General features: G+C 59.2%; 1 protein-coding gene across 1 annotated transcript; it reads left to right on the top strand.

Moving 5' to 3' along the window:
• Positions 1-1,013: 1,013 nt before the first annotated feature.
• Positions 1,014-18,890, top strand: ARL8A (ADP ribosylation factor like GTPase 8A). Its single transcript, XM_039698518.1, has 7 exons — positions 1,014-1,395; positions 11,038-11,118; positions 12,132-12,205; positions 14,289-14,382; positions 15,533-15,600; positions 16,760-16,830; positions 16,931-18,890. Exons 1-7 carry the CDS (start codon positions 1,273-1,275, stop codon positions 16,978-16,980), a joined length of 561 nt encoding a protein of 186 aa, XP_039554452.1. The 5' UTR covers positions 1,014-1,272; the 3' UTR covers positions 16,981-18,890.
• The last annotated feature ends 1,434 nt before the right edge of the window (positions 18,891-20,324 follow it).

Here is a 20,324-nt window from a genome sequence, read left to right on the forward strand (position 1 = left end):
CTGAGGTGCTCTCTGTGCCCATGGAGGTCCCATGGCAGCAGGTGCACCTCCCTCAGGGCTGGAGCTCCAGGTCCCCCCTCACCCGCCGGTGCTCCCCGAGCCTGGGAACCTGCTGGGGCCTCGCCACCCCTGGTGCCACCTTGCCACACCCTCCTTTGGACAGGGTCCCTGCTGGGGCCTCGCCACCCCTGGTGCCACCTTGCCACACCCTCCTTTGGATGCCCTGGGCAAGGGGCACCCTGGGCAGCTCCTGCCTTGGCCGCTGGCCAGGCACTGCCATGGCTGTACCTATGGCAGGTGACACCAGGGGGACAGCGGGGCAGGAGGGCAGAGGGGCTCGGTCCTGCTGTGTGTGCCAGGGGTCCCAGTGGCACTCCCAGGTGTGTGGGGGGCTGAGGTGCAGGGGGGCTGGTACCGGTGGACTGGGGTGTGCCCCCTGGCACGGCTGGAGGGGCTGGTGCCAGCCGTGCCAGGGCACTGCCAGGGGTGCAGGGAATGCGCCTGCCGGTGCTGGGTGCAAGTGACCAGCATAGGGGGCAGTGGGGGTGACGGAGGTGGGGTGCTGGGTGCAGGTGACCAGCACGGGGGTCACAGCACTGATGGAGGGGGGGTGCTGGGTGCTGGGTGCAGCGGGCACCAGGTGAAGAGGCGCTGGGAGCACAGGAGGGCGGGCTGGGGGGATATGGGGGTGCAGGGGCACGGGGTGCAGGCTGCAGGGAGACTGGGGTACAGATGTGTCGGGGCGGGCTCGGGGGGCTCTGCAGGGCTGAGGGGTGCAGCGGTACGAGGGGGCACCCCCCTCCCTCAGGCCGTACTGTGACCTGAGGAGCCCTGCGTTACCGAGCGTCGGGGATGCCGGCAGTGACCAGGGCAGGGCTGTGGGGTATTCCGGTCTGTCCGGTCTGTCCGTCCTGTCCGGCCTGTCCGTCCTGTCCCTGGCCTCCATTGCGCAGCGGGTCCTCCGGGCCGGCAGGGGGCGCGGCAGCGGGGCGGGGCAGGCGGCGCGCGGGCCCCACCCGGTGCGGCAGCAGGGCCCGCGGCGCGCGGACAATACCGGCGGCGGCTCGGCCTCCCTCGGCTCCGCTCGGCACCGCTCGGCTCCACCCCGACTGGCCCCGCCCTGACTCGGCCTCGCTCGGCTCCACTCGGCCCCGCTCGGCCCTGCCCGGCCCGGCCGCGCTCGGCTCGGCTCGGCCCCGCTCGGCTCGGCCCGGCCCGGCTCCGCTCGGCTCAACTCGGCCCCGCTCAGCGCGGCCCGGCCCGGCCGGCATCATGCTGGCGCTCTTCAACAAGCTGCTGGACTGGTTCCGGGCGCTGTTCTGGAAGGAGGAGATGGAGCTGACCCTGGTGGGGCTGCAGTACTCGGGCAAGACCACCTTCGTCAACGTTATCGCGGTGAGCCCGGGGGCGCCCGCATCGCCCCATCCCCGAGCGGTCACGTGCCCACCCGGGGCTTCACCCTTGGACCCCCCATTGCACCCCAGTGTACCCCCGTTGTACCCCATTGCATCCCCATGGCACCCCACTGCATCCCCACTGTACCCTATTGCATCCCCATTGCACCCCCACGGCATCCCAGTTGCATTCCAATTGCATCCCCATTGCATCCCCATTGCACCCCCACTGCATCCCAATTGCATTCCAATTGCATCCCCATTGTACCCCATTGCATCCCATTGCACCCCCACTGCACCCCCATTGCACCCCTGGGTATTTCTCTGAACGTCTCTGCCCTGTCGCACCCCAGCCTGAAAATGCCTTCGGGGAGGGGGTACGGGCTGGGGGTGCAGCAGTGGGGTACAATGTGGGATATAGGGTACAGTGTGAGGTGCAGGGTGGGGTGCAGCTGTGGGGTACAGTGTAGGCACAGTGTGGGATACAGGGTGCAGTGTGGGATGTGGGGTGCAGCAGTGTGGGTACAGTGTGGGGTGCAGGGTGGGGTGTAGAGTGCAGTGTAGGGTACAGTGTGAGGTGCAGGGTGGGGTGTAGGGTGCAGTGTGGGGTGCAGGGTGGGGTGCAGGGTACAGTGTGGGGTGCAGGGTGCAGTGTAGGGTACAGTGTGGGGTGCAGGGTGGGGTACAGTGTGGGGTGTAGGGTGCAGTGTAGGGCACAGTGTGGGGTGCAGGGTGCAGGCCCGGGGCAGCCCGGGCAAACCGCGGCGTTCTCTCCCCGCATCCCCGCAGCCGAGGCGGTGCTCGGGGCCGCAGCCGGAGCAGGCCCCGGGGCCGGGGCTGCGGCCGGTGCCGGTGCCGGTGCCCGGGGCACTGCGGGCGCTCCGCTCGCACCCGTACCAGCGGGCGCTTTGTCATCGTCGCTGCCTCCCGGGCCGCGCAGCTGGGGCCTCAGCACGGCCCTGCCGGGCTCGGTGCCCCCGCCGCTCCTGCCTGGGCGCCGGTGTGGAGGTGTTTGCCTGGCGACCCTCCCCGGGCAGCACGAGGCGCTCGGCCACAGCAGCGCGCTGTGGGTGCCGGCTGCTCCCGCAGCAGCGCCGGGCGGGGCAGGGCAGCGAGCGCGGCCTCGGGCCCTGCAGCCCCGGCCTGCCCCGGCTGCGCTCCGCCGGCTCCCTGCCTCCCTGCATCCCGGCGCCCAGGGCGTGGCTCCACCCGTGGGGATGCTCGGCAGGCTCCCCCCTGGCTTTTTGGGTTGTTCTCGGCCTCTCAGTAGTGATGGTGCAAGGCGGGAGGATGCTGGAGGGTGGCTTTGGGCTGGTGCCCCCCCAGGGTTTCGTGGAGGGAGGTGGATGCAGATCCGCCCTGGTTCCCCCACTGCCTCCTGGTTGCTCTGAAGTCTGTGCCTGCCATGGCTCCAAAGCAGAGCAGGTTGTTGGTGCTTGCTCAGGGTGCTGGAAGCTGCTGGGCTGTCAGAGGGGCTCATATGGAGGCTTCACTGCACTGGAGCCATGCTCTTTGGGAGGTGCTGAGGGACAAAAATGTCCTTCCTGAAGTGTCTAGGGGCAGAGAGAGGACAACCCAAAATGCTTTTCATCCTGGAGGTGATGGCATTTCTGCTCTCGAGCTGTTTTGCTGGAAGTCACTTGTCAGTGCTCCAGTCTCCAGCTGGTTCCCCCCATAAACCAATACCAGTGTCTGGGGACAGGGAGCATTTTGGCTTTGGGGCAGTGACTCTGAGCGCCAGTCCTATTTTTGGGAGACCTCTCCCTGCCATTTGCATGTTTAATAGTCAATTTTTGCAATCCCATGCCAGGGTGGGATGTGGTGGTGCCATGTGTGCGCAGTTCCTGCTGTTGGTCTGCTGGGTGCTGCTGCCTGTTAAGAGGACCCAGGCTCCCTTCAAGATGGCAAAGTAATTTAGTGTTGGTTTTGATCACCCAGTTAAGCTGTGAAGGGTGATGGAGCTTTATCCCAGACGTGCTGCACTGTTCTGCCTGCGCAGGGCTGGAAACCCCAAGGGCTGGTGTTCCTTGGTTCCCTGTTCCCCACATGCCTCCTGCTCTCCCAGCCACATCTGGAGCAGACAGGGCTCACTGTGGGCTTTGTGGGGTTTGCTTCTGTGAGTAAATACTTTGTACCTGGTATGTTAACTGTGGGCAGGACCCCACAGGCAAGACCCGTGCACTGGAACTCTGCTTAGCCAGAATTGCTGGTGTCGGGAAAAGGGACTTTGAGGAATTACAGCAGCTCTTGAGGTGGCTGGAGTTGGCACCATGTCCTGCTAGTCTGTCAGGTCTGTTGTGGGGTGTTTGAGACCCTCACGTGTCAGTTTGACTCAGGGTGCTGAGTTTGGCCTTTCAAGTTATTTGGAAAGTTCAAGTTTTGTGGCAGATGCACACAAAAAGGGGCACCAACTTTTGAGAAGACATCCTGGAAAGAAGGACTTGTTGGGCACAGCGAAATAGAAGCATGGCACAGGAAATGCCAGCTTGACAGGAACTGCCTGAGAAGGTCTGGAGGCGCCTGGCTTTGGAGTGTTGCAATGGGCTTGTTGGAAGGGGAAATAGCTGTGATTTGGGCTTTGTGGGGGGATAAAATATGAACTGAAGGAGTGTGGGATTTTGGGGTGTTGGAGAGATGTCGCAAGAATCCTTTCTGGGACTGGAGCTGCTCTGGGGGGTTGGCACCATCCTTTTCCTGCAGGATTTGTAGCTGCATCTGACTGAGAAGTGGGCTCTGGTTCCCTGGAAGCTGGGTGGCTCCCTCCAGCAGCCAGGCTGTGCTTGTGCCAGGCAAGGGCTTTGCTGAAGGCAGCTGTGATCAGGGTGACTCCTCCTGGGTCAGCTGCCTGGGGTGGGAACTTTGATTTTCCTGGACTTATTTTTTCTTTTCCTAGGTGTTGATAGCTGAGGCTTGAAGTCTTTCCTTCAAGGAGAAGTGAAAACTGTAGATACACACTTGGTCTTAAGCTAGTGGGCTTTTATATGCCTTTTCTCCAGTCTGGTGGTGCCATGGATGACTCAAGGGTGTTGAGAGCTCCTGAGCAGGTGCTGGGGCCCAAAACCTGTCAGTGCAGGCTGTGGTTAGAAGAGAACATTGCTGCTTTTTAACATCACATGCTTTCTACCTGTGCTAGAGCCTTCCAAGAGAGTGAAGGCACAAGTGCTGGGTGTTGGACATGTGGTGGAGGCTCTGGAGCACCATCCTGTGCTCCAGCCCTGCCTGGAAAGTGATTGAGACCAGTGCTGCAAGAGGAAACATGGAGCTCCTGGAGCGAGTTCAGTGGAGGCTGTGAAGATGCTGACAGGACTGGAGCATGTCTGATGAGGACAGGCTGAGGGAGCTGAGGCTGTGGAGCCAAACAGACAAAAAGAGGTGGCTGAGAAGGCCCTCATCATTGTCTGTCAGTGTCTGCAGGGAGGGCTCAGAGGATGCACCAGGCTCTGCTCCCTGGGGCCCAGCAATGGGACAAGAGGAACAGACAGGAGCTGATGCTCAGGAAGTTCCACCTGGATGTGAGGCAGAACTTCTTCCCTGGGCAGTGACTGAGCCATGAACAGGCTGCCCAGAGAGGTGAGGAGTCCTCTCCCTGGAGACTGTCTGGGAATAATGCTGTGCTCTGTGCTCTGGGGTGACCCTGGTTGAGCAGGGGGCTTGGATCAGGTGGCCCACCATGGTCCTGCCACCATGACCCATCCTGTGGAACGCAGCAGCCTCGTGTTTGGCACCAGGTGGGATGGGTGGGGGGCAGGTGGCCAGCTCTGCAGCAGGGCTGCTGGGGAGGCATGGCCTGGGAGTGGCTCAGGACTGCAGAGCTCAGCACCTGCTCCCAGCCCTCCTCAGAGGGATCTGACCCCTTGGCCAGCCAGCTGACCAGGATGTGCCCTGGATGAGCCTGGGAGAGAATGTGCAGCTCCAGGTGGGCACGGTCCCCAGGGTTTGCTGGGGAGGTAGAGCAGAGAGGTGCTGAGGAAGTAGCAGGGAGATGTTGTTCTGGTGTATTTGCACCGGTCTGTCTTGACACCCACCTCTCCCAAAAACTCTGGGTGTGCCCCCTGAGTGGGGTCTGGCAGGGCCAGAGTGGGTGGGAGGTGGCTCTGGGTTCTCATTCTGCCTCCAGATGCACACCTGGGCCCTCCACAGGTGTGTCTTTGCTCCTTAGCTTCATAATGCAGAAGCTGTCAAGTTTTCTGGGGGATTCTCCATATTTCTGGAAGAGGAGCAGAATCTGGCTGAGGCATGGTCTTGTCTTGCTGCTGCAAGCTCTGTCAAAGCCAGCCAAGAAAAATGGCCAGTGTGGCTTTCCTGAGATAGGATCCCAGATGGTTTGGGTTTGAAGGGACCTTTAAAGGTCACCTTGTCCAACACCCTTACCACTGGCATGCACATACAGGGACACCTTCCACTGGACTGGTTTGCTCCAAGCCCCATCCAGCCTGACTTTGGACATTTCCAGGGATGGGGCAGCCACAGCTTCTCTGGGTAACGTGTGCCAGGGCCTCACCTGGCATAAAACATTTCTTTCTTATATTGTTTATATATAAGTTTCCCTCCTTGTTAGAGCTTGGACAGGGTTTGGCAGGGACTCAAGTGCCACAAGGCAGGAGATGCCTGCAGGAGTGCCAGGCTGGGCAGTTTTGGGGATGGTCCAGGCAGTGGTGGGAGACACCCAACCCGAGGTGCTTTGGGCTCCTGCCTCTGTCCCACAAAGGGCCATACTCTGATGGAGACACAAGTGCAGAGAGCCAGGGCTGGGCTTCCAGCACTGCCATCTCTGGGGAGCAGGGCTGCAGAACAGCCAGCACTGATGTATCTAGAGCAGGTGACATCACTTCAGGGCCATCCTGTGCTGGCACAGGGTGACAGCCACCTGGCCACAGTGAGGAGCAGGGCCTGGCCACCTCAGCCCTGTGTGCTGCTCACCAGAGCAGGGGGAGGCTGAGGTGGCTTCTCTGCATGTGCCAGCAAGCCGAGGCCCTGGGTCCTGTCTGGGCCAGGGGTGATGCTGAAGTGGCAGCTGATGTGGGGTCCATGTGCATGTGTCAGGATGGGCTCAGCATGAGCTGGGGGCATGCTTGCCCTGGCAAAAGCTGAATTCTGACCTCCTCTCCCAGTGACCCAGCTGGAAAGTGTTGGGGCAGGGCACCAAGGCAGAGTGGTTTGAGCAGAGCAGTGGGTGACCCTGGCAAAACCAGCAATGAACTGGAGTCTGTAAAGACCTGATCAGCCATTTGTGGCCACAAAATCCGTCTTGCCTGCAACAATTGTTGTGCTTCCCAGTGGAATTGGGTTGGACTCAGTGATCTTGAAGATCTCTTCCAACCTAGTGATCCTGTGAACTCTGTGAATTCTGTTCTTAAGCAGTTGATGTGGCTTGGCATCTTCAGGGTGAGCATGGATGCTATGCCCATTACATAACCAAAATTTGGGGGAAGACTGTGTCCAGTGAAGCTTTTGCTTGTCTCCATCCAGGTGCCCCCTGCTTTCCTGGCAGTGGAGCTGTGGATGGCTGGACCCTGCAGGGAGTTGAAAATATGTTGAAGGCATCAGCATCAGGGGTAGTTGGAGAGGGAAGAGGAAATCTGTGTTTCCACCACTGAGAGCTGCTTTCAGAGAGCAGCTGATGCAGGATGAGCTGACAGAGGAGGAGCACGTGCAAGATGCTTCTGTGGGTGCTGGGACAGCAGGGAGCACGTGGGAGCCGTGCTGGAGCACAGTGCCTTGCATTCCCTGCTCAGCCTGTTCTGGACAGCTCAGGTAGTTTTATTTTGGCCCCTTGGCCTGGACAACCTGGAGGCAGGTGCTGCAGTGGGAAAGGGATTTGGGGCAGGGAGCAAGGCTGTGGTCACTTACACAGACATGCTCATGCTCTGTCCCACCCGTGGAGGAAAGAAGAGGTGACTTCTGGCTCCTGCAGCTCACCCCTTCCTGGAAGAAGCTTCTATCACATGGGGACCTTATCTTGTATGGCTTTTGCACAGCCAGCAGATCCCATGATGTGGTCTGTAATCCCTGAGGGAACGCTGCAGCTTCCAAGAGCTCTTCAGCAAATGCTCTCTGTGCCCACTGATCAAAGCCTGAGAATTCCTTTGTTTCATAGAGCTCACTTGTGTGTTGAACTCAGTCCATAGGAGATGTCCCCGTGGATCCCTGCCTGCTTCCCCTCCTGTCCCCATGCCCTTCCTCACAGTTCTTTCTGGGTGCAGCATGGGCTGAACACCCCTAGACTGCTGGCTTTTGCTGCTGAATGCAAAAGGGATGTGAAAAAGGGAAGCAGGGTGTATTGCAAAGCCTTTGGAAGAGGTCAGGAAAACCCTGGGGACTTGCTGGTGTGGTGCATCTGGAGGAGCCACGGGCTCAACCAGACACAAAAATATGTTTATGACAAAATAGCATAAACTGACTTCCTGTTTGAGGTTTGTGTTAACTAAGAGAAAAGCCCTCAAGAAACTGAGGATTTTAGGGCAGTAAAGGCCTGCTAGGATGAGTTTGGCCATGGTTGGTGGTTCCTGCAGGTTTCTGGCACTGATGGCTGAAATCCCCAAGGCTGCACTATCCTGGTTGTCAAACATTCTGCCCTGCTGGCTCCTCAGCATTCCCCAGCATGGCCTCCCCCCAGGATGCATTTATGGGTCATGAGCCTGGTCTGAGTGCCAGGGAAGCAGCTGGAGGTGAAGGCTGTGCCATCTCCTGTCTCCTGCCCCAGAGCTGCCACATCCCAGCTGGGACTGCCTGTGATGTCCCTCTGTGCCTGTCCTGCAGCCTTGGGGTGTGAGCAGCACACTGGGGTGGGCTTTGCCACACTGTTAGAGATGAGTGATGGGATGGTGGCTCTCAGTGAAGGGTGAACATTATGTGAGTGTTAAGAGAAGTTCTGTAGATGTAGAGTTGTGTTACTGTGATGTGTCCCCCCTCACTGTTATCATGGGCTGGCCTCGGTACTCGGGCATTTGGGAGGGTTGGCTCGTTACTGTGGCAACACCTGAGCTCCAGCCCAGGTGTGAGAAAGTGATCTGCACCCCTGGGCAGCAGGGAAGGGGTTAACTGACAGCACTTTAAGGGGGTCTAGAGGTATAAAAAGCCAAGCATCCATTTTGAACATGAGCACATGGCTGGTAGTCACAGGGGCTCCCAGCGCTATAATTTTTCCTTATTTAGTCCTTTTGTTGTATTTTTGTTAAGGTTTAATAAACCTTTAAAATTTCAAAAGTGAGGGTCATTTCTCACAAGACCCCTTGGTGTGGTGCTGTGCACGTGGGTTCATGAGCCAGCATCAGCAGGGGGATGGCTCCTGCTCACTGCCCCAACAAGCCTGACCAGCAGGGCTGGGCTGCTGCAGCCCCACAGGGATCTCATGCATCTGATGCATAAACTCAACAGACACTGGAGCAGCTCTGGGGGCAGGAGGGAACTCTGTGATCCCCAAGTCACCCAGCACAGGCAGGATGCAGAACTGGAGGAGCAGTGCAGACAGCTCTTGCCTGAAAGCAGAAGTCAGTCTGGTTTGAGCTGGGCCATAAATGATCCAAAGCACAAAACGTGCTGGTGCCCCCAGGACCTGCAGCTGGGAAGGAGCTGGAGCAGGAGGCGGCTCCCTGGCCGGGGAGCCCAGCCTGAAACCCTGGGGGTCCTTCCAGGGCTGCCTCACCAGAGGTCACTGCAGAGGAGCAAGGTCTCAGCCTCCTCCACAAAGGGTTTGAGAGAGCTGGGATGGGAATGCCCCAGCCCACCAGGCAACAGCATGTCCAGGGCTGGGGTGGCAGCTGGCTACGGGGTTGGGGGCTGCACTGGGGCACCCAGGACACCTGTGCCCATTGCAGCAGTCACAGTGTTGTGGTTTAGGAATGTATTCTCCAGTTTAGTGCTCCCACTGGTGTTGGGTGTTGGCTGCCTCTTGCTTCCCCTTCCCCCTCCAACTGGAAGCACAAAAGGCAAAGATGATGGGTTGAGATAAGAGCAATTTACTAGAAACAGCAAGAAGACAATAAGAGCAACACTACTAATAACAAAAGTGTACAAAGAGAGGGTGATTTACATGCAAAATGCTCACCAAGCCCAGCACAACCACACAATGGCTTCCCTCTGCCCACCAGGCTTTCTCCCAGCTGGAAAAGAACAACATTCCCATAGTCCTGGTGGATTCCCATAGTCTGCTGGGCTCTGTGCTGCTGGCATGGACCTGCAGGAGGGCTGCACCGTGGAGTGTTAAGAGAAGTTCTGTAGATGTAGAGTTGTGTTACTGTGATGTGTCCCCCCTCACTGTTATCATGGGCTGGCCTCGGTACTCGGGCATTTGGGAGGGTTGGCTCGTTACTGTGGCAACACCTGAGCTCCAGCCCAGGTGTGAGAAAGTGATCTGCACCCCTGGGCAGCAGGGAAGGGGTTAACTGACAGCACTTTAAGGGGGTCTAGAGGTATAAAAAGCCAAGCATCCATTTTGAACATGAGCACATGGCTGGTAGTCACAGGGGCTCCCAGCGCTATAATTTTTCCTTATTTAGTCCTTTTGTTGTATTTTTGTTAAGGTTTAATAAACCTTTAAAATTTCAAAAGTGAGGGTCATTTCTCACAAGACCCCTTGGTGTGGTGCTGTGCACGTGGGTTCATGAGCCAGCATCAGCAGGGGGATGGCTCCTGCTCACTGCCCCAACAAGCCTGACCAGCAGGGCTGGGCTGCTGCAGCCCCGCAGGGATCTCATGCATCTGATGCATAAACTCAACAGACATTTGAGCAGCTCTGGGGGCAGGAGGGAGCTCTGTGATCCCCAAGTCACCCAGCACAGGCAGGATGCAGAACTGGAGGAGCAGTGCAGACAGCTCTTGCCTGAAAGCAGAAGTCAGTCTGGTTTGAGCTGGGCCATAAGTGATCCAAAGCACAAAACGTGCTGGTGCCCCCAGGACCTGCAGCTGGGAAGGAGCTGGAGCAGGAGGTGGCTCCCTGGGCGGGGAGCCCAGCCTGAAACCCTGGGGGTCCTTCCAGGGCTGCCTCACCAGAGGTCACTGCAGAGGAGCAAGGTCTCAGCCTCCTCCACAAAGGGTTTGAGAGAGCTGGGATGGGAATGCCCCAGCCCACCAGGCAACAGCATGTCCAGGGCTGGGGTGGCAGCTGGCTACGGGGTTGGGGGCTGCACTGGGGCACCCAGGACACCTGTGCCCCTTGCAGCAGTCACAGTGTTGTGGTTTAGGAATGTATTCTCCAGTTTAGTGCTCCCACTGGTGTTGGGTGTTGGCTGCCTCTTGCTTCCCCTTCCCCCTCCAACTGGAAGCACAAAAGGCAAAGATGATGGGTTGAGATAAGAGCAATTTACTAGAAACAGCAAGAAGACAATAAGAGCAACACTACTAATAACAAAAGTGTACAAAGAGAGGGTGATTTACATGCAAAATGCTCACCAAGCCCAGCACAACCACACAATGGCTTCCCTCTGCCCACCAGGCTTTCTCCCAGCTGGAAAAGAACAACATTCCCATAGTCCTGGTGGATTCCCATAGTCTGCTGGGCTCTGTGCTGCTGGCATGGACCTGCAGGAGGGCTGCACCGTGCCCAGGGCAGGGCTGGCAGAGCCCTTGGGTTATCCCAGGCTGTCAGCCTTGCTGCCCTGCCATTCCTCTGCCTCCTAACGCTGTCTGCCCTTGTTCCTTGCAGTCAGGACAGTTCAATGAGGACATGATCCCGACAGTGGGTTTCAACATGAGGAAGATCACCAAAGGGAATGTTACCATAAAGGTAAGGTGCAGTTGTTACTGCTGGTGAGGGCTCTTGGGATGAAAGGTGAAGGTGAGGGAGGTTGGTGGCTCTTCTGCTGGAGGTGGAAGAATTCCAGGGATCCCAGCTGCAGCTCACAGAATAGAAGCATAGCAGCATTAGGGTGGAAAGTCCCTTTAAGATTGAATCCAACCAGGAGTGCCATGTTCACCACTAAACCATGTGTCCAAATGCCACATCCATGTGTTTTGTTAACATTCCCAGGGATTGTGATTCCACCTCCTGGAAGTGAAAGATTTGCCCTGTTAGGGTCCTGCAGGTACCCACCAGACAAGGTGGTGGGAAGGGCTGTAGGAGATCCAGACTTGTGCAATGAGAGCCAGTCTGGGCTGCGAGGCTGGAGCTTAGGGTTAGAGCTGCAAAGCTGGAGGTTTCCTTGTATCTCTGGCTTGCTGGTGGGGATTTCTGGATGTGGTCACCTTGCTGAGGGTGGTAGTGCTGGGAAGAACAGGTCCTGGCTTGCAGTGGTGGTCTCTGCCTTGGGAGCAGAGGAAGGGGAGGGTTCTACCTGGATTTGTCAAGGGGCCGGGGTTGTACTGGGACAGTAGCTGTTGACAGGCTTGAAAAGCTGGCTGGGGCATCTCTGGCTGATGCAGGAACACTTGGGAGTGTGCTGAGTGTTCTTAAATGGGAAATGCCTCAGGGAAATGGCAGCAGGTGTGATGGGCACGGGGAGGAGCACCCAGCTTGGGCCAGGGGTCCCTCTGTGCCAGCAGAGGCACACACAGGGGGATTCAGCATCCTCCAGCTCCCCTTCCTGAGGTTTGTCCCCTCTCTATCAAGCCAGGAGCTCCTCCTGAGGTTTGAGCTGAGGAGGAGAGGATGGGGGTGGGTTTGGTGCACGGCCAGAATGCCCCAGGTGGCCACATGGGGGAGGAAGGGTGTCGGGCAGGAGTGTGGAGTGCTGAGCATGGTGCCAGGTAACAGTGCCAGGGTAACAGTGCCAGGGTAACGCTGCCATCTCCCTGTCACAGCTCTGGGACATCGGGGGCCAGCCGCGGTTCCGCAGCATGTGGGAGCGATACTGCCGTGGAGTGAGTGCCATCGTGTGAGTATCCCAGAGCCCTGCTGTCCCCCTGCTGCTGCTGCTGCTGCTGGGCCTTGCCAGGGGAGGGGGCATCACCCACCCCGGGCTGCTGGGGTGCCTTTGCTGCCCGAGCTGGAATCACTGAATCATCGTGGAGTCGTGAAGGCTGGAAAAGGCCTCTAAGATCATGAAGTCCAACCATTAACCCAACACCACCATATTCACCACTAGACTATGTCCCCAGATGGTTTTTGAACACCTCCAGGGGTGGTGACTCTACCACTGCCCTGAGCAGCCTGTGTCAGGGCCTGGCCACCCTTCTAGGGAAGAAATTTTCCCTAATATCCAACCTAAACCTCCCCTGGTCCAACTTGAGGGCATTTCTTCTGGTGCTGTTGCTTGTTTCCTGGGAGGAGAGCCCGACCCCCACCTGGCTTCACCCTCCTGTCAGGGAATTGGAGAGACAAGAAGGTCCCCCCTGAGCCTCCTTATTTCCAGATAGTTCTCCAGGGGACTGATGTCTACATGGACTTTGAGCAAAGGACAACCAGGTCCCTCCAGCTGTGCCAGACCCTCCTCTTCCCTTCCAGCATCCCCCAGTCCAGCTCTGCTCCTCAGATCTCCCCCTTCCAGGCTCCCATGCACCCTCTGTGCTGGCTGCTCACCGCAGGGCTGAGCACACCCGGTCATGGAGCTCAGCCCTTCCCACAGGAGAGGCTGCTTTCCAGGTCAGGATGTTTATGTGCTGCCAGATAAATCTTGTGCTGAGAGCAGGAGTCTCACCCGCTGCTGAGTCAGCAAATCTGAGTGTCCCTGGGTGTCCCCTGCTTGCAAACAGTGCAGGAAAAGCTGTCCCAGGGAGTCCAGGCTGGGGGTGAGCATGGCCAGGCACTCATGGGAAGCAGCTTGCCTATTCCAAAGGACAAATGCTGATCTTGGGACACCATGCTGGGGTTACTTAAACCCAGTCAGAAAATGAGATTTATGGGATCTTTCCCAAGTGACCATCCCTTGAGATTTGGAGGACTGCTTTCTGTGCTGCCCTTCCCAGTGTGGTACTGCCTGTTCTGCATGTTGGGACATGGCCTTGGACCTGCAGAAGTGTTTTTATTACACTTTTTATTACAGTGAGCTTTGCTGGAAATGACAGAATCTCTGTCCTTTCACTCCTTTTGCTGCCTCCTTCCATAATGTCATAATTTTGGCCCATGTGGCTGTCAGGAAGCAAAAGGACCTGTCAGCATCCAGGTCACACTCCATCCAGGTCTGCCCTCATCACATCGAGCTGTGTCAGGTCCCTTTCCCTTTGCTCTCAGCTCTCCCCCATGCCCAGCATGCCAAGGGCTGGGGCAGTCCCTGGGGGTGTTTTTCCCTCTTGGCCCAGCATTCCCATTTTCCTGTGTTAAGCATTTGGTAGTTAGTAGCTGTTTTCCCATTTTTAAATAACTCCCCAAAGCCTGACGAGCTGGTGTTTCTCACTCCTCTCCCAGCTTCTTGAGCTTTGAAATCAAGGCTGCTTTGGTCGGTTCCTCACCCAAGTTTTGGCTTGACTGACATAATTTGCAGGATAGGAGTTGGCCTTTAAGAACAAAATCCTTTCCCAAATCTCCCTCTCTGCTCAGAGAAGCATTGGTGGCCACCAGCTTCACATCCACGTGCTCCATGGCCCCTCCCAGGACTACCCCATCGATGGGATGGGGAGGTCCTTCCCCTTCTTGGGTCATTGTCACCTCTGCACCCTCAGCTTCTCCTGCCTTCTCTGCTTCTCCTGTGTGCTTACATGGAGCTGCCATGTGCATGTTGTTGGAGACAATGTGTGTCCTGCAGTTCTCCTGCCTGGCCTTCCCTCGCCCGGCCTGTCGCTGCTGTCAGCAGGGACACACCTGCAGAGACAAGGGTGAGGTGTTCCCCTGCTCCCCTGGGAGACAGGAGGGGCTCTCAGCTCCACAGCCATCCTTGGGAAGAGGTGGAAGGATCTGGCCCAGTTCCCAGTGGGGGCAGTGAGCTGCCGTGGGAGGAGGTTTGGGGGTGGCACGGCCCTCAGCACAGCACGAGGCCACAGAGACCTGGGCACCTGTGCTCAGGGCTGTCCCTTCCCTTGCAGGTACATGGTGGATGCTGCTGACCAGGAGAAGATAGAGGCCTCGAAGAACGAGCTGCACAACCTGCTTGACAAGCCACAGCTGCAGGGCATCCCGGTGAGCTGGTGCCTCAGTCGTGGTCCCCAGGCTGGCACTGCCAGCGCTTGCAGGGCAGATTCAGGGAGGGGCTCCCCTTCCTTGGAGGCATCACTTCCCTGCTGCACTCCTGGGGGAGCCAGCTGGGACAGTGACACTTCTAGGTCAGAACTGGGCCAAGCAATCTTTAGGGCAGAGAGCACAGATCAGGCCCCTGGGTGAAATCTGTCCTCTCACATGGATTTACACCTGGTTTGTGGTGTGACAGGAAGGTGCTGTCTCCTGTGAGAGGGGCTGCTGGGCTGGGATATGTGCAGGAGATGGGACATGGGGCTGGGATATGTGCAGGAGATGGGACATGGGGCTGGGATATGTGCAGGAGATGGGACATGGGGCTGGGACATGTGCACGAGGTGGGACATGTCACAGGTATGCTGTACCTGGGGGTGGGCTGTGCAGCAGCCATCCCAAATCAGCATCCTTTGAAAGGAGCTAACTGAAGATCTTGCCACGGATCCCCAGTGCCCACTGGCAGCTGAATGAAGCTGCTGACATGCCAGGCTGCGCTTGCAGGGCTCTGAAGGCTCTCCTGAGAGCACGGCTGCTGACTGGAAGCGGGGTGGGGAGATGCTCAGCCTGTGCTGCTGCAGAGCCCGGCCCGGCGCGGGCAGCCCCGGCTCGGCACCGCCCTGTCAGGTGACAGTCACATGGAGGGACAAACCAGTCCTGCCGGGAGAGAGCCGCGCTGGCACAAGCTGCTGATCCTGGTTTGGGCTGGCTGCCTGCACAGTGCGTCCTGCCCAGCATCTCGGGCTTGCTCCTGCTGGATGGATGCAGTCAGTGTTGGCCATTGCACTGGACTGCAGCTCAGAGACAGCGAGAGGCTCCTGGGAGGATGTCCTGGGTGGCACAGCAGTGCTGGTGCCCTCCAGAGAGGAGGAGCTGTGGGGCCATGCCCGCACTGGGAGCAGGGAGTGCACAGGAGAGGCTGTGTGTGCTAATTAAGGCAGTTAATTGAAGTGCTCTGCCTCCTGAGTGCTGCTGAAGGGGTTTCTGTCTGGGACATCCTAGGGGAGTAGCCAGGGCTGTCTGGTGCCACAAGCAGGCTCTGCTTCTGAGTGGCAGGAGCAGGTGGCCAGGTGCTTCAGGTGTCCCCTGTCCTGCCCTGCAGGTCCTCGTCCTGGGGAACAAGCGGGACCTGCCCGGTGCCTTGGATGAGAAGGAGCTCATTGAGAAGATGTAAGTGTGCCAGTGTGTCCCTGGGGCACAGGGGTGTGACACGATGTGACCCCTGGGCACAGGGGTGTGACACAGTGTGCCAGTGTGCCCCTGGGGTACAGGGGTGTGACACAGTGTGACCCCTGGGGCACAGGGGTGTGACACAGTGTGACCCCTGGGGCACAGGGGTGTGACACAGTGCCCTCCCTGTTCTGCCGTGTCCCCCCCAGCACGGTTGCCCATCTGGGGTGGCACAGTGGGCCTGGGGTGGCTGGCAGAGACGAGTGGCTGAGCATGTCTGGGGTGACGCCTTGTGGAGACACAGAGGAGCCGGAGCCACCGGTGCCAGGGCTGGGTGCCACGTGCCACATGGTGGCGTGGGGGCCCGGCACAGCGTGGCACTGGCTGCTGGAGCTGCTCTGCCCCAGATACCTGACACAGTGTGACCCCTGGGCACAGGGGTGTGACACAGTGTGACCCCAGGCACAGGGCTGTGACACAGTGACCCCTCCCTGTTCTGCCGTGTCCCCCCCAGCACGGTTGCCCATCTGGGGTGGCACAGTGGGCCTGGGGTGGCTGGCAGAGACGAGTGGCTGAGCATGTCTGGGGTGACGCCTTGTGGAGACACAGAGGAGCCGGAGCCACCGGTGCCAGGGCTGGGTGCCACGTGCCACATGGTGGCGTGGGGGCCCGGCACAGCGTGGCACTGGCTGCTGGAGCTGCTCTGCCCCAGATACCGCCCTGGACAGTGGCACTGGGCTCCTCCACAGGGATGCTGGATGCTGCACTGACTGACAGCATTTCCTCCCCTTCCATCTCTCAGAGCACCTCTGCACTGTGCAGCTCCCAGGCTGCCAGCCCTGTGCCACTCCCAAAACCTCCCTGCACCATCTGGCTGCAGGCCTGGAGGGACCTATGGAATTTGGTGGCCAGGGTCTCCCTGGGATCGGGTCCCTCCTGCCCTGTCACAGCTCCCCCTCCCACAGCAGCCCTGCCCCTCCGGCATGGAGCCATGGTGCTCTCTCCTGACCCACACACAGCCCGTGGGGAGCTGCTGCCCCTCCACTGTGCCCTGTCTCAGAGGCAGAGTCAGAGAGACCCTTCAGGAGCTGCCTGGGGTGTCTGCCATGGCACCCCACACAGCTCAGAGTGTGCAGCCAGGCTTGCTCCCTTCCCACAGGAACCTCTCAGCCATCCAGGACCGAGAGATCTGTTGCTATTCCATCTCCTGCAAAGAAAAGGACAACATTGGTGAGTGCTGTGGGCTGGGGTCACGGGGGGGTGTTTGCCTGGGAACAGGGGGAGGTGACAGCCAGGGACAGAGGCTGTAAGTGTCCCCTTGCCTCTGCAGACATCACCCTACAGTGGCTTATCCAGCACTCGAAGTCCAGGCGAAGCTGAGGTCCCGCGGGCCTGGCTCAGATTGGGAAGATGCCATTGTCCAAGCCCATGCCCCTCTCTCCTGCTCTGTCCCTCCAGCTCTCTCTCTAGATGGGTATTTTTAGGGGACCCCAGACTCTGCTGACATTGGGGCAGAGTCCTTGTTTTTATTGTAAAGAAGATGTCTGACTGCCCTCCTCTCCCCCTTCCTCTCCTGCCCCCTTCCTCCATTTTGGCACTGTTCTGTTGTTGTCTGTGTATACAGTATATATATATGTATATATATTTTAATTTTTTAATTTAAGGGATAGTGCTGTTATTAAATTGGGCCCTGTGAGCAGTAGGAAAGCTGGGGCTCCCCAAGGCCAGCCAAGGGTCAGTGCTGGGAGGAGGAGGAGGGTGGTAGCAGAAGGCAGCCCGTGGGGATGGGGCTGTGCCAGCTGCAGGCAGGTCCCCTGGGGCTCCCTTTTCCCTTCTCTGGGTGTCCTGCTGCTGTCTCTAGGCAGAGACCACCCTGGGGGTGTTAGGGGTGCCCACCTTGCCCTGCCTGCCTCAGGTTTGGGGGTGGGGGGGGACGTGTCAATGCCACCTGCAGGCTCCTCACCCCTCCAGGGGACAGGGATTAGCCACAAGCCACTGCCATCAGCCTCCCCCTACTGCCTCCACTTCCCCAGCTTCTCTTTGGGGTTCAGGGCCACTTGTCCCCCTGCCCCATGAGTCCCCTGCTCTTGTGCCTGGCCAAATCCTGCCCACTGCCCAGCCTGGCTGCTCGGGGATGATCTGGGGCACTGGTACCAGTGCTGGGGGTCCAGCAATGCCAGCAGCCCCTGGGGGAGCTGGGGCTGGCACCTGCCTCCCATGTGTCTGTCCCAGGGCTGCCTCAGCCCCAGGTGACCTCTCAGGAGAGCTGTGCTGGCTGCCCACGTGCCAAGTGGCATCGCCTGTGCCCGGCTGGGGCTGCTGGCTCTGCCCTGGCCAGGGACATCCCTGGGGATGCCAGAGAGGGAGGGACACCTGGAGGCACCTGGAGACATGCTCAGAATTACCTGTGCACCCTCAGTGCTGCTCACCAGACCCAGGGGTGTGCGCTGTGCCTGCTCCCCATGTCCTGCTCCCCATGTCCTGCTCCCCATGTCCTGCTCCCCATTCCCTGCTCCCCATTCCCTGCTGCCCATGCTTGCACCACATTCCTACTCCCCGTGCTGTGCTGCCTGTGCCTGCTTCCCATTTTCCTGCTCCCCATGCCCCGTTGCCAGCTCCCTGCTCCCCATGCCCCACTCCCCATTCCCTGCTCCCCATTCCCTGCTCCCCATTTTCCTGCTCCCCATGCCCCATTCCCAACTCCCCGCTCCCCATGCTGCTCCCCATGCCCCCCTCCCCGTGCCCCCCTGCTCTGTGCCCTGCCTGGGGGGCACAGGAGCCGTGGGGCAGGGCCAGCAGGGCTTGTGGGGACCATGGTCAGGTCTGTGTGTGCACGGGGGGGACTGTGGAAGTCCTGTGGTGTGACAAAGGCTGTGCCATGTCTGTGCCACGGGCTGGGGCTCTGAGGTGCAACCTGTGTTGTTTGGGGCCAGTCTGGGGGGCTGGGCTGGCACGGCAGGCTGGGTGTGCAGGGGCACAGGTGGGGATGGCCGGGGGGGCTGCAGGGCCCCCTCAGCCTCTCCCCACTTGGCTCCAGGGCGTCAGGCCAGGAATTTACCTTCTGTTCTTGTTTTTGCAGAATTGCACAAAGAGAGGTTTCTTTTTGTTGTTGGTTTTGTTTTTCTTTTTTTAATTTAACAACTTGTAAAGTGTTGTCTCCCTCCCACCCTCCCTTTTTTTTTTTTTTTTGTAAGAGATATTTTGACTCAGATTTGACCTCTGTTGGGAAATGATTCTTGTAACTGTACAATTTTTTTGCCTCCTAATAATAAATTAACAATTTTGCGTTGCGGGTGTGGTTGCTGTCACCTTACTTCTCTCCATCTCTGCCACCCATCCTTGGGGCCCTGCCTGGGAGGGAGGTCCCTGTCCCCTGGGTAGCACTGGGCACTGTGTGGCCATTGAGCAGGCACCTCTGATGGTTTCAGATCCTTGTTTCCCTGGCCTGGGTGCCAAGACCAGCTCAGACACTCCATCTGTGTCCATCATTGCTGCTGGGCCTTCCTCTGCCCCCGCTGTGTCCCAGAACTGCTGCAGAGCCCTGCTGGGTCTGGGGTGCCTGCAGTGCTCCTGCCCCCTCTCCCTGCTCCCTCCTGGGGGCTGTGCCCACTGCTGCAGGGCTCCTGTGTCCTTTGGAGGTGGCCTCCTTCCCCGTGTCCCCAGGAGCTGCTGGGGTCCCACCGTGCCACGTCCCGGGGCTGGCCCCTGCCCTGCCTTGTCTCTGCGCGGGCAGCAGGGTGGGAGCAGGGCTGGCCCGTGGGGTGCTGCCACAGCCCTGGTGACAGTGCTGCTGCACCCCCTGCCCCTCCCCACGCCTGCAGCCCCGCCAGGCTGCAGCACAGGCCAGCCTTTGTTCGCCCTTGGCCCCAGCTCAGGACAGAGCGATGTGGGCCAGGCTGGTGAGAGGTGCCCTCCCCCAGCCCCCCAGAGCCCCCAGACCCTGCCAGGGACCCCGCTCACCCCGTGGGCACGCTGCAGGCATGGCCTGGCCTGCGAGCCCCCCGCATCCCTGGGCCGAGACGAGACCCCTCTTCTCCCAAAGCGTGGGGCCCAGCACGGGCTCGCGGGGAGGAGGATGAAAGGAAAAACCCAGTTTTGTGCTCTCGAAAGAAAACTGGGGCTTTTGTTTCCCTGGAAACGGGTGTGCGAAAGCGGAGCGCGCGCGGGGCCCGGTGGGTGTTGCGCACAAAGGCCGCAGTGAGCCCCTGGCTTTCAGTGCCCCTGGCAACCGGCTCCCTCGCCCTGGCACGCCGGGGCTGGGCCGCTGCCAGCGCGGGGACAAGGAGCTCTAACAGCCCCGCTGGCCGGGCTGCCCTCGGGCAGATCCGTCCTGCCTGCTCCTTGACCCCCTGCTCCCTGACTCCCCTGCCTGGCAGGAACATGTGGGCTTGGAAAGCCTGGTGCCCTCAAACCATCCTCCTGGGACTGTCCCTGCAGTGGGCACGTGGATGAGGGCCAGGAGCCCTGTGGGGCAGTTTGGGAGAGATGCTCTTGTGCCAAGGGGTGCTGGGGGTGGTGGTCTCACATCTTCCCACAGCACTGCACAGCTGCACGGTGCAGCAGCAGCGCTTGGTTGTGCATAGTGCACCTGGGGAACCAGGCTGGGGGCTACCTCAGCCCTCTGCTGAGCTGGTTGGACTTTACTGGGACCAGTTCAGGTCCTACAAATCACCCCAAACCCAACACTTCAGTGGGCACCCTCTCACAGGCACTGCTCAGCATCA

Source organism: Passer montanus, unplaced genomic scaffold, assembly GCF_014805655.1.
Source record: "Passer montanus isolate IOZ18808 unplaced genomic scaffold, ASM1480565v1 scaffold127, whole genome shotgun sequence".
In the NCBI taxonomy this organism is placed as follows: Eukaryota; Metazoa; Chordata; class Aves; order Passeriformes; family Passeridae; genus Passer; species Passer montanus.

What these genes read in the sequence shown, in the direction of transcription:
- ARL8A (XM_039698518.1), top strand. Translation starts at nt 1,273, where the DNA reads ATGCTGGCGCTCTTCAACAAGCTGCTGGACTGGTTCCGGGCGCTGTTC. An exon ending in CACAGCTGCAGGGCATCCCG is followed by an intron (nt 14,383 to 15,532) that starts GTGAGCTGGTGC and finishes CCTGCCCTGCAG; the next exon opens with GTCCTCGTCCTGGGGAACAA. An exon ending in AAGGAGCTCATTGAGAAGAT is followed by an intron (nt 15,601 to 16,759) that starts GTAAGTGTGCCA and finishes CCCTTCCCACAG; the next exon opens with GAACCTCTCAGCCATCCAGG.